This window comes from Grus americana, chromosome 2 (genome assembly GCF_028858705.1).
Source record: "Grus americana isolate bGruAme1 chromosome 2, bGruAme1.mat, whole genome shotgun sequence".
In the NCBI taxonomy this organism is placed as follows: Eukaryota; Metazoa; Chordata; class Aves; order Gruiformes; family Gruidae; genus Grus; species Grus americana.
This window is the reverse complement of record NC_072853.1, coordinates 47,750,747-47,764,498: the sequence shown is the minus strand read 5'-3', so window position 1 is coordinate 47,764,498 and position 13,752 is coordinate 47,750,747. Positions and strand designations below refer to the sequence as shown.

The window sequence follows — 13,752 nt, the reverse complement described above, 5'->3', positions numbered from 1 at the left end:
GGTTTTGCAAAAACATTTGAAGGAATTTGTTTTCATTTTGCCTTGGAACAAAGCTGTAGACGTTGCTGCAAAATGGAACTGTCATCCTCAAGCCATCTGTAAAGATGCATAACTCAAGCTGAAAGATGAGGTAGAAAAAGGTAAGTTCTGTGATCCAGGAGGAAGGTTTTGAGTCAAAGGTTTTGATGTACTTGCAAGGATACAGCAGGGAGCGGCATTTCCAGGCATCTTCACCTGCTGCCTTCTTACTTGGAGCCACCCACTGTCTCGGTCCTCTGCCTAAGGATGTCTCGGAACAGGGTTGTGTCCTGTTCTCTTCTCCCTCCCGGGTTTTCAATCACAAACAGTCCTGGCTGAGCAGAGGCAGGGAACAGGACATTTGGGAAACACTTCTGGACTCTACCTGAAAGTAACTGTTTGCCAGTGGACTTCTTGAGGATGAAGGTGAGTAGATTCAAGCATCTTTGTATATGTGGACAAAAATGAACAGCCTGGTTTCCAGAGAGGTGGGTGTTCACATGTCCGTAACAAAGGGCAGAAAGTAGCCAAGAGAAGCTGAAAGACTGTTGAGGGCTTCAGCACAGACCGAATGCAGTGGTAAGACTAGCCATTTCAAAGACACAACGTAGCAAGACATAAAGGGACAAGGAATATAGGAAAAGAAAGCTATCCAGAATCTATGATACACCACACTTACAAATAAGAGGGGGATATGCAGAATAATCTGCTTTATAAATAAGCAGAAAGTCTCAACTGAAATGATACAAATTTCTTTTGTGAATAATTTACTTATGCTAGCCCTTCATTCCCTGAGGGTTTCAGCTGAAAGAAAGTGAAAGGAAGTTAACAGGTTGCTTGGTAAAGCCAGGCACAGATTACAGAGGTTATCACAAAAGATACACACAGTCAAGTAACACCTGTGTAAAAGCAGAAGCTAAACCCATTGTAATCAAAAAGAAAAATGCACAGAAAGAGGGCTGACATTTCTTGAAAGTTATCTCAAATGGTAGTGCAGAAGAAAATAATATTTAACGCACAAATACACCGTTCATTGTGAGAACATGCTACGTTTTCACTCATTCTTAGAGCTCTGTCTTGCTCTTAGATACGCAGGCGTGCACCATTAATGGCACTTGCATGGTTGAATTCCCATGCATCATCCTCAGAATGGGAGTTGTGGCTAACCTCTGGTATGTCACACGTAAAAAAATACTCTTCACTGTATTTCTGTTTCTCACTTCTATATTCTCACTTCCCTATATGTGTAAAGCATGTGGCTTATTGGCAATGTGTCTGACCGCCTTGAATTAATCTCCTAAATCCAGACGTGAAGTTGGATAGTCATTCCAATCAGTCAACTCTTCTGCATATGAAACTCTCTTCTTTTGTGACCATATTTTCCTGGTTTTGAATCTTTTTAAAAGGGTCTAAATAGAAGGATGGAAAATATAGATGGAATTTGTGTTTCAAATTAGCTTTTAGTGCAATCAGTGTGTTTATTTAAGAAGGAGGATACATATGAGCATGTGCATATGTGTACATGTACTTCCACAATTTCTACGTACATCTACCACATTTATTAGATCTGTCTAGTGGGTAATATCAAGACTTCTGCCGTAGCAATATGCTAATGCTTGCTCAAGCTTTTCGATGCAGTGCTGAAACCATCCTTGACACAGCACTGAAGCAGAAGCTGCAGCATCCCTGACTGCTGGATAAATGGAGTAAGAGAGATGAAATTCATCAGGGCTGCCAAGAAGTGTTCATCAAGACACATTTTTGATTAACATAAGTGTGCACTATTCTCACAAGTGACAAAAAAAGGGGGAAGAAATTATAACTGGCGTATGTCAAGAAGTTTAACCTGTCCATCTGACTCAATTAACTTTTTGCAAACACCACTTCTTTTATTCGGTTACCAATTAATTGGGGGTAAATTGAAGGATGAAACCTTTGCTTCTAACACAATACCATTTTTCTAAAAGTAAAAAGTGGATGAATTTATTTACTTAAAAGACGTAACATTTCCAAAGGCACAACATGTGCTAGGCATCTAGTGGTACTTAAACTGACATTTATGCCTTTGAAAATTTCTCCCAAGAACCTCTGCTGTGAGCATATAAATCATACTGTCTGTCTTATAAGTAACCAACTCGGGAAAAGAGAAAACTGGATAAAGCACTCCAACACATGAAGGACCAAGAAACTTAGTGACTCTAAAGGCATTTCAGAAAACCAGAGGAACAAGAGTTTTGTTATCAATTTGCCCAGGAAGGACAAAGTATCATTCTGTACAGGAAAGGCCGACACAACTGAGCATCACACAATTGCCAAACAAAACAGAAGAGGAGAAAGAAATGCAACTTATTCCAGCAGAAAGGATGTAGGCTGGGGAGTGGAGTGACCCAGGTTCTCTGATGCTGACTATGACATGAAGCAAACCATTCTACCTTCCTTTTACTTGACCTCCCTGTGGGTAAAATGCATAAATAATGATGCTGAAAGGCTTTCCAGAACCACCAGTATGCCTAAGTGCAGGCTGACACTCAAAGCGTTGGTACTGACTGCTGTACAGGAGGCTGTACTGTCACGGAACATATTCAAGGGAAATTTCAAAAGTCAAAATGACAGAAATAAAAAGATGTATTCAGACTAGACTACCTTCAGTGGAGACTGCCTCATATAAAAAGGAAAGCACAGCCAACCTAGGGAAGGAAGGAGAAGGCAGACTGCCTTTATTAGAGCATCGAGGATGAAAAGGTTACCAGCTGCTTGTTATGATCAGCGAGTCAGAGGGAAGACAAATAAATGACAACTCCTTGATATTGTGGCATGAAGGAGAGGGATGGAGAAGGAAATCGAAATGCCTGATTCATTGTTTGTCCTTACATATGGACCAAACACAGCACCATATATGTTGCAAAGGGCAGGAAGGTCAAGGTAACTAAAATAAGACTAAGGGAGAACTAGGAGAAGAGGTAACCAGAAATGGGGTGCTGGTCATCCTGACTAAACTTTCCCATCTGGTGACCTTCTGGATATTTCCCTGTCTTTCCTATCCAACCACACCGACTACTTTTCATTGGACAATGATGTTGGCTTTTACATTGGATTAAAATCCAAATCTAGTGCAATCCCCAAGCATAAATGCGTTATTGCCCGTATGTGTATTTGCCACTGTTTTGATGCTCATTGGATCCTCTCCATGCTTTACCCAGATGATGTGGTTAACTAGAAATGTTACAATTAGCATCTGATTGAAAAACAAAGTACTAATACGAAAGAAAGATCTGCTGCAGCTGCAGCTTAACATAGATGGAATGTGCCATGTAAGAGTTCAGTAACATTTCCAATATTTTACCCTTTTGTGCTTTAGAAAAAAAAGAATTTTGCATTGAAAGAAAGATTTGCTGTATACCTAGAAACCTGTAAGACACAATTTCTCTCCTACTCATCGCTTCTAATCAGACAGATGGATACATTGCTATGGAAAAAATACAAAAAAAACCCTAAAACAATGACTGCATCATTTTTATTTATTTCTTGCATTCTCTGTTCACGTAGCAAGAAATTTAATTCCAGTTGGATCAGTCTCTTGTGATATTTTTTCTTTCATTTAATATATTTTTTAAATGCTTAGAGGCATTATGACAGAAAAGCATGTGTTTTTTGCCCTGGTTTATACCCATCATCCTTACTATTACAACAAGACAAAAGCATTAAAGTAAAATTAATCATGTCAAAAGATTTTAGCAAAAAACAAGGGAGACCATGCATAAAGCATCGCTTTGTCTAGTGTGAAGTCACGCTCTGATTAAAAACATATAATGAAAGTGAAAGTAATACATCATTGCCTTAGCAGTAGGGTTTTTGGGAGAGCTATGCAATTCTGAACACAAAAAATCTTTATAGGCTCTGGATTTTGAAACTTGCAATTATTATACAATAATTCTAGCAAACAAAACATTGTTTCACTTCCTTAAAGTTTAATTAATCTCAAACGTTGCAGTTAAAACAAACAACCAAAGGAGTTCTAGGATTAAGCAAGGACTCCCGGCAGGACCGTAGCTGGTAATTAAAACCGAAGCAGCAGCGGCTGGTTGTGAGCAGTGAGGCATAAGGTGGTGACACAGAGACACCCCCACTGCCCCACATCCAGTAAGGAGTTATGAGGACTGTGAAATATCACGGCACGATGAAACCCCATTAATAGAGCAGAACTTTTGCTGTTAACTAAGGACTGTCAAACACCCATCAGCCATTCAGTTCATGTCACTGGGCAGTGGTAGCCTGTTGCTGCCACGTGCCATAGGTAGCAACCAGTTAAAAACTGAAGTGGTGTTCCTGCATGTGTAGGCAAGGCTGAAAAGAAACCACGCAGTGAAGACTGTAGTTTGCCGTACAGTCTTTGCCACTGCTTTGCTCAGGCACGACTGTGCACTAAGAAATATTTCAAATTACACAGCAACGTGCGCATTATGAATCTCAGATTAGGATTGTGCCCCATCGAGTAAAATTAGGTGGCATAAAATGTTTGTAAAATCCCACTTACTTTCTCCTTTTTTTCTCTTTATTCTGTCTCTATTCTTTGTTGCCAACATAGAAAAAATAAGTCTCTGAGAAATACCAGATGGGGAAAATACACAGTAATACTGGACTGTGAAAAATCTACCAATCCCTTGAGCCATAGCATTCTTGCCTATAGATGATGACATTAAAAAATTGGAAATGGGTACATGCTTCCCCTCCTCTTCTGGATCTATGAACAAGGCAAGTTGTTTTCCTGATACCTTCAGAATTACTCCCATTAGTACTGATGCATTTGGTGCTTTGGGTAGCCAGGCAGAGAGAGGTGGGCAGTATCCCCTGCCAATAGATCTAGTCTTGTCGCTGGAACAAAATGAGATTGCTACTCTGCTGAGCTGTCATACTCGATAGCTTGTGCTGTTCCACCTGCAACTGTCTTCATAGCTTCAACTGCAGCGCCACGGCTTACATGGAGTCAGTAGTTTCTGATGGCTGATCTTCTGTTGCTTATGCATCACACAAGGCAGGACACAGAGCCCTAAGCAACTGAGTGGTTGAAACAGCATTTCTCCATGCTGAGAAGGAAAAAGGCAACAGGCGAGCAGCTCCCTCTCAAAACTGCTGAGTAACTTCTGGGGCTTCTCTCAGTGGAGGGTGACAAGAGGAGATTCGGTCTCCTCTCATCCATCTTCTCCTCAATGGACCTGCCACTGCACCCAGGACTAAGTGTTTGCAAGCTTCTTTCCCACCTTCCCTACCCTCAAATGCCACTGGCACAGAAAGCAGAAAATCAGTAAAGTAGATGAGTTCAGAGGAGGCAAAGGGGAATTTCTGTGCACATTCACATTGGATCAACAAAATCTCTAAGTGCAAAGCCTGGCTTTTTGTTGGTGTGTGGGGAGTCTACTGGACGGCAGAAGGTTAAAGAAAAGACTTTGTAGATGTTTGCTAGTACCAGAGGAAATCGTATACACCTAAGGCAACAGTAAGATAGAACACCCTAAAATACCAGACTACAAGGACTGAGATTCTTCCCATCAGAGAACCTCATGAGCAGGAGATGGCTTTTGCTCTGTCCCTGTTCACCAGGGAGCAAACTTCTCATTTGCACTGATGAGTTGGGGGTGAGCTGCAACCTCAGGACTGACAGCACTGTCTAAACAAGTGAAAAAGAAACAGAAAAAAAATCTTCCTTCTTCGCTGCTGATTGTACATCTTTGATAAGAATAAACAGACCAATTATTTTCCAAAACTGTGAACCGGGGGAGAGGTAAAATGTTTTTAACATTTAGTCTTTTTCAGTGTGAAAAGAGAAGCATTCTCCTCTGTGTTCCTTGAACAGTAGTCCAGGCCAAGAGGGCATCCCTTTCTAGCATTTTTTAAGAACAGGTTTACTCACGTATTTGTGTATTTGACGGCCACTGTCTCAGCCAACACTGAGAGATCCTGGGACCTTCAGGACTTCTAGTGCTGAGCACCGAGTGCTTGAACATGAGCTAGCTAGGACTGTAACAGATGCATTATCTTTTAATCACAGCACAGAAGGTTATGTGCATTAACCAGAATAGAAAGAGATTTTTTGCTTAATATCTGTTACTATTTGTTAGAGCTAACGCAGAAAAGACTACGCTCTTTTGATAAAATTACATAAAATTATGGAGAAACATCTCTCAACACCACCATAGATGGTGGTGTTATTCAAATACTAGTGATGGATTTTTTAATTTTTTTTTTTAGGTATCAAGCCTCAGTGTCCGGTTTCCCACAATCTTGGAGGCAGCATCACAATGTAAGTAACTAAGAACTGAATAAATTTCATTCTTACAAAATCGAACGTATCTACAGATAGGTAAGATTCACAATACAGTTTTTTACTTTAGTTCAGTGGAGAGTTCAAATCTTGAAGCAAGAGTTCTGTTTCTCCCACCTACCCTGGTGAGCCACTGGATTATATCAACTAATTCAAAAAACCTGAACGCTTCTGCCTTACACAGTACCATTGATTTTTCACTGACTTATCACCTTCAGAATTTTCTTAGAAGTAGTGTACAGAGGTATCATATCTCACTATTCTGAAAAATGTGAAGCATAGCATGTTCCCTAGTACAGATGCTGCAGACTTTTCTAACATACAGTTCATACGACCCTTTGTTATTGCCATTCTTACAGAAAACCCTCAACTATTAGTCCAAGGCATCTATACCTAAGCAGTCTGTATGTTGCAGCACTTTGAGAAAGGCTCCTAAATTTTCCATGGGAGAAAGCAATTTGCAGAGACATCATTTCAAGTCCTGCATCATAGCAGTCTCTTTAATTCTTTACCATCCTAACCTGTGCATATAATATTAATGTGGATGCATCCCATTAATGATAAGGGATGACGAACAGAATTCTGTAAAAGGTATTTTACTGGGGAAAAAAAGCAGGTCTATTAGGAAATCCAGGTTTTACCAGTTGTCCAGTTTTAGAAGTATGGCTTTGATTTATGGATCAAAATTGCTCATTTATTATTTTATCTATACTGCTTTGGGCAATTTTGACAGTTAAAATTTAGTTTTATTGACCAACGCAGCCAGTTTAGCCACAAGGGGACTAATGCACACACAGCCTGCTGCACTCAAGAAGCTATGATTTGATTCCATGACCAAGTCAGACTGGGAATCGCAACCAACATAACAATAAGTTCCAAATCTCGATGCTCGAGGCAAAATACTTACTCTAAAACACAATCAACCTTTAAAAGAAGGTGGAAAAGAATTTTGTGATAGGAGCCTCCGTGCACCGTTTATTGTAGCTGTTATATTCCACCAATGCTTCTGTCAGCAATGGACGCAGAGCAGTACAGAGGAAACCTTTCTTTAATGATTGTGGACAACAGATAAAGCTGGAAGAAGGAAATGAAAATGCAAAAGAGAATCAAAGATGTGCTGTAGTACTATGGCTTACCAGGGGTCTGACTCTGAGAAAACTGTCTTGAACACTGCCTTATGTTTTTTTCTAAACCAGATTTTATTCATATGTACATAAACATGCATGTATTCATGTCGCAGTATGAAAGACTTACAAGTTTACTTAAAAAACTTACTGGAATGATTTTAAGCCAATGTTAATTTAGGCCTATCCTATTATAAAATTAGCATCTTCTGCAATCTCAATTTATTGCTCCATTGTGAAGCCCCTTGTGATACATAAACAAATCTCTGAAGAGAAACAAATCAATAAAGTGTCTAATTTGATTAACCATGTTTTTAAATTCATCAAGACAACTGTACAAAAATAAACCACTTACTTGTCAGTATTTTCCACGTCTTCTTTTCATCATCATAATACTGAACCAAATTGCTGGGTAGCCGGTCAGGTCCGGGAGGCAATCCTCCAACCAATAACAGCATTTTCTTATTGGAACGAATTCTTCACCCAAAACAAGAGGAAAGATGAACAACCACATTACTGAGGAGTATTTTTAGTGGTAACAAAATCATAACCATCAAAAGAATGTTCACTGCTTGCAGTTTTCTATTTCATTTTTTGTGTTTCTTTCCCCAATCATGTCTCAACAATTTTTTGAACCAAGCAGAAAAATGATCAGAAAAGCTGCATATCTCTCTACTCATGGAATAATAAGCTTCCTTTATGCAATTTGTTAGAGGTTCATTCTAGAACGACCTTTTTCTTATATTATCCCTTTAAATCATCACTCTTTACAGCTGAATACACATGAAATGCTCTGAAGTTGTACTAAGGTTAAGCATTAAAGTTGCATGTCAAAAATCGTATTAGTCAAAATCATTATTATAAGCCATTCTACACTCAAAGAACCTTGAAAAAATTAAGGTTATGCAGAGAGTTTGTGAGCCAACTCTTTAATCACACACTGAACTTCAGATATATAGTTTAGTACAATTAGCAGCACTGGGCTAATGGTTATGGGTTAAATGCTACTTACAAGCACTTTTGTTTGTTTAATTTAGTCCAGACTCTTGCTTTAACTCTCCCCCCCGGCTCCCCCCCTTCTCTTTGCTCTCCCCCTGTGCACCACTGGCTATAGCAACACCAATTGGTAAAAATGAGACTGTGATGCTGTTGTGAGCCTCCCCAGAGTGGAGCCCTGCCAATGCTTGCCACTGATCCAGCGGCATGAACCTGCTCAGCTGTGCAAAGTCACTCTAATTCCCTCCCTCTGTTTTTCTACCTTCTCCCCCAGGGGGCAACCACTGAAAGGAGTGACTACCCACCCATCAAGAGCTGGCAATTCGCTGCTATTAACCGTGACCGTGATTCCCAATCTGCCTGGCAGTTCTTAAGAACAGGACTGCAATGTCTCATACGCAGTAAAAGCGGTTATCTGCACCCTGGCCTCCAACGCTCCACCTGATGAATGTACGATTTCTTTGCAACATTAAGGGATTTAGCACAATTGTAAGTGAAAAGGGGAGGGGAGGCCCGGACCCCCAGATGAGCCCTGATGCTTTAATAGTCACTTCACATATAATTGAACTTTCATCAGTTATACTGAGCTTGGGTGTGATAACGCTGAAATAAAGGTCTATGTTCAAAACGCTCCCTTGAAGTAGGAAGGTGACGTAGCCTGGAAAAAAAATGCATTGGTATGAACGAATGTGCAGGGGGATTGTGCATTTGATGGAAAGCTCCCTTGCCAAGCACCAACATTTTTCCAAGCACGACAACATCACTGTAGCGATCTGTGTGTCAGTCTGCAGCAAATGCTCCTGGCCAAGAAAGGTACAGAACACCACGAACCAAAGCCCACCGCCACAACTGCACACCACGGGGTAAAACCGCTGCCCAGGAGCTCCAATCTCAGCAGTGCACTCAAGCAGCAGGTGTTTTACCACCGAGGCACACCAGTGGCTTAGCTCCTGCTATTACCTAGACAGTGTTGGGGACCCACCAATTTACATTTGTACCACGACTGCATCCCCTCTTCAGAAGACTGGGTAAAATGAACACGCACTACCCAAAAGGAACCTCCTTCAGGAAGGCAGCAGGCAGCTGAAGGCTCAATCTACATGATGCTTAGGAATAAAACCTTTCAAATAGCTACCCAAAAGACAACTACAGACTGCAGATACATCTATCACAAGGATGGCCCGGGAATTATCTGGCAGATGGCCTTGTTTGTTTTTAAATGGATTTAGGGCTCAGGGTAGGTCCTGAATTGACGGCAGAGGAAACGAAACCCTCGCTGCAGGGGCAGGAGCTGCTACACCGCAGGGGCAGTGACACTGCAGTATTCTCCCACACTGCCCTACCCCTCTGCTTCGCTTCCGACTTGGGGGGAGCCCCTGCGGTCCTTCAGTCTTTCTGACAAGCCAGCCTTTGACCTCTATACTGAACCTGCTACATACTGTCAAATGATGACTGTTACCTGCCGACCAGACTGCATCTGCGTAGGATATCAGGAACCGTCTCCTAATCACTGTCGGCACAGGCTCCACTTAGTGAGACCAAGCTCTGGGGAAAGCTTTCATAAGCATTGCCAGCATCTTGAAGTGTTCAGTCTCCCTGGCAAAGTTTTTAATGAGAGAACATTTGATAAAAACTATGCAACACAGGAGGATGATAAACTATTTTTGGTATGAGTTAGGGATGACTGCACACGTAACAAGTGGTAGAGCAAACAAGAGCCATAAGTCAGTTATGCATGGCCATCCCTAACGATAGAGAATAAATTGTTTATTCCAACCCTCTTGTGTTGTATGTTATATCACAATCAACTCCCTGTGTGTTGTAAAATTCAGAATGCCCTTGCAAGGTTTACTTGATAAAGGAGTTTATTTTGATTTTCATCTTTCATCTGTAAAACTCCCTTCTAACTCCAAAGCACTGTGAAAAACCAATGAATGGCCAAGGCTCAATAGTTAAGGTGAAGAATGAAATGTCAGATGTAACTCTCAGTTTCCAGACTTTGGCAGCTGCAACTATCCTTAACATTACTTTTTCAGCTAAACAATCTGAGAAGCTACTGTTTCTTGAGAAAGAGCAGCATTGCTACATGGGAATGTTTAAAAAATATTTAGTGTTTTTACATGTTTAAAATGGGAAGAAGCCCTTAATATAAGTTTATTAAGAACTTAATAGCCAGTATGGTCTCTACCGAAAGCACAGGGAACTCTCACATGGCAAAGAAGAGATGGGCTCTTTTACTCAAAGTACCTAATTAGTCTATATTGAGAGCTCTTCCAGTGATCCAAGTAAAGATACTACAGTGACTAAAGATATGCATGTTTTAAACTGATGTGTTTTCTTGGAGACAGTTCTGCTATTTAAGTTCTGTTGTGAATCGCTACATTTTAAGTTTTGAAAAAAAATTTTCTCTATTCTCTATTATATTTGTGTTTCATATTGCACTGAGAAGCACTGTTGAAATTTTAAAATACATACTAAAATATGAAAGACATGGAAATGATCACTGCTTATATGCAGAAGACTTTTCCAAATATTAATAAAAATGTAATTCAGTGAAACACTATGATGAAGACAGGATTTAAAAATATGTGTAATACCTTAGCAAGATAAAGTTTCTCCCTTTCTTGCATTATTACGTGTTTGCTATTTGGATAACTCAAGATTACCACGTGAAATGCTCTGCATTATATCTGAAACACTCTCTTTTCATAGTCCTTATTTCACAGTGTAATATACTATTCAGTTACATACTGTGGTTCACAGTGTTCCTAGCAAGGCTATTATGATCATCTTGTGTTCAATTAACAGTAGTGGGTCCCGGTCAGGGAAGGCTAAAATAATGTTAAGCGCGACAAGGCAGGCTGATGTCACGGCAAAAAGCTGAGATAAACTTACCCACATCTTATCCTGAAAGCATTTCTTACACCTAGAATTCAAAACTCTAGTTCTCATTGATGAACATACATGTGTTATTATTATTCTGCACACACTTTGCACTTTCTGTTCTGCAAAGATTTTAAAACACTTAATTCACCTTAATTAAGTTCCTGGGTACCCCATGTGGTGTGAAATTTATTTTGTCTACTTACAAGACTGGAAATCAAAGTATATTTTAAAGTCAACATTTTCAAACTTGTATCATTTCCTTCAGGCACACAAACCTAGGAATTCGAGAACTCATGTAAGCGGCTTTGTTTTCAGAGATGTTGAATACCCATCAACATATCTAAAGCCTACTCACTTCAAAGGTAGCAGGAGATGCACATCAGTGCTAAAACTCAGGTCACTAGTCCATAGTCTAAACTAACTGTGAATACACAGGGCAAAATGCTGAGCTCAAGAGAGTTTATCAACTCACAAGGAATCAGCAGAAAAGACCGTAACAGACCTCAATACTCCTGACAACCACTCCCACCCAAAGCTCTTTTGCAACCTTGATAGCCTCATGTTAATGGCAAACACATGAATGAGAAATACTCTTCTTGTACATTGTTTTCCTTTATTAATATATCCATCAATCTCACACTGATGGGTTTTTCTTAACTGGGCAGTTAGGACAAGTTCATTCTACCAAGGCTGGCAAGAAAACAAGCCCCAACGACAACAGGTTTGCTCCAGACCCTTCCAGTTTTTAAACAATGCAATAAGGCTCCCCTCTCTGCATTAGCGAACGCAAAGAAACAGAGAATACAATAATGAAGTGGCAATCCTGTGGTTCTCAATGCATTTGGTGTAGTGTTACACATCAGAAAGAAAACTGCATCTTGGACATACAGGTGATCATGGTAATCAATGAAAAAAAGAAAAGGACTATCCAACTACACTTTATTCCTAACTCAGGGCTATAATAAAACAAAAAACCTGGATCATTGATTCTCTTTAATACAGGCTATCACCATGGCTTTGAGTATGGAGCGAGCCAGGTGTCTCTTCAGACCAGGGGCCTCACAGACATGGGATGCCTCGCTCTTGCTTGAGCTCTGACCTTAAATGCAGCAGAGCCAAATCAAACTTCAGATATTTGCTCAGTGAACTCAGGTGCAGACAAAACCAGGCAGAAGACCAGCCCAGATCCAGCAGGAGCAGGTGAATGGGTGGTGAATTTTACCCACATCCACAAATCTCATTATGTCAGAGGATTTGAGAAACTGGAGGCCAACACATAGTGATACTGTCAAAACAAGAAGTAGCAAGAACCTCAGAAAAAGTGGCTGTATTAACCTGTAGCAGAAAGAAAATATCGCAGTGAGGTTTAGATACCAACCCCAAGGAACAGATAATGAGAGAAATACACTGTCCCAGTCAGCATTTCAGTTGCAGACCTTTTGTTTGTTAACACTAAAGACTGAATTTAATCTTCAAAAACCGGGACAGTCCTTAGCAACCTTTTTCTTCTAAAAACGCATCTGAAGGAGTGTTGTGTCCAACAAAAACATAATGAAGAATCTAGTTGCAGTCTGCAAATCTGAACTGATGCTGCAGGCATTCATATGCTCGTGACTGAAGAAACTGTTCTGCCATCACAGAACATGTGATGAGATTTTTGACAATTACCTTCCCCACTCCTGGACAGGCATTTCAGTGCAACAAAAGTGTCATACGAAAACTCCTTATTTCAATGGATTTTGGCTTCCGCAGTTGACTGCAAAGATAGCCATGATTAGCAACATATGTTTAATAGAGAGAAAATATCATTATCCAGGAGTTTAACTATGAACTTGATGAAAGCCATAAGATACAATGCAAAATTTATTTTGGAAGGAGAAATTTTGGGAGGTTTTGTTATTGCACAAAATGAATTAATGAACACCACAACCTATGGGTGAACAGGCATCCAGACTCTCTTCCTAACCCTACAGCACTGCTAGAAGAAGGGCCTGAGCTCTCACAGCCACCAGCCCAAGTCCTGCAGATCAGACTTCTGCTGGAACTCTGACTCACCAGGAATATCTTTCTCCTTATGGGCAAAGTACAGACCTAAAAGACTATCTCGATTTTGTCAAAACCTAAAGCATGCTGAGGTCTTTTGCAAATAATGACCAAGAAATTATTTTGTTCTTAGGTTCAAAATATGTTCCAAAATATGCTGAATGTATGAAGGTTGTTTTAGGATTTTTTCTGACTCTTCTAAGACACGCCTATTACCACAGGTACATTTGAAAGAATGTGAAAATCTTTCTATTAATACTGTACCTGAAAACCAGTCTTATCATTCACTTTAGTGCCATGAAGATTTTGGTTTTCATCTTTTCATTCTCCATGTCTGCATGCTTAGCAGAAGGCCCTGAGCACAAG

At 40.2% G+C, this 13,752-nt stretch overlaps 1 protein-coding gene across 5 annotated transcripts in view; it reads right to left on the bottom strand.

Annotated features, from left to right (window-relative positions):
• The window catches only part of KLHL14 (kelch like family member 14), a 63,306-nt gene that overhangs the window by 36,694 nt on the left and 12,860 nt on the right, over positions 1-13,752 (bottom strand). For all 5 annotated transcript variants that reach the window (XR_008576079.1, XM_054818256.1, XM_054818258.1 and 2 more), the window contains one exon: positions 7,817-7,938. Coding sequence is in view for 4 of the 5 variants with exons in the window: in XM_054818256.1 (XP_054674231.1) it covers positions 7,817-7,938 (122 nt within the window). In the remaining variant the exon portion in view is untranslated. The remainder of the gene's footprint in view (positions 1-7,816; positions 7,939-13,752) is intronic.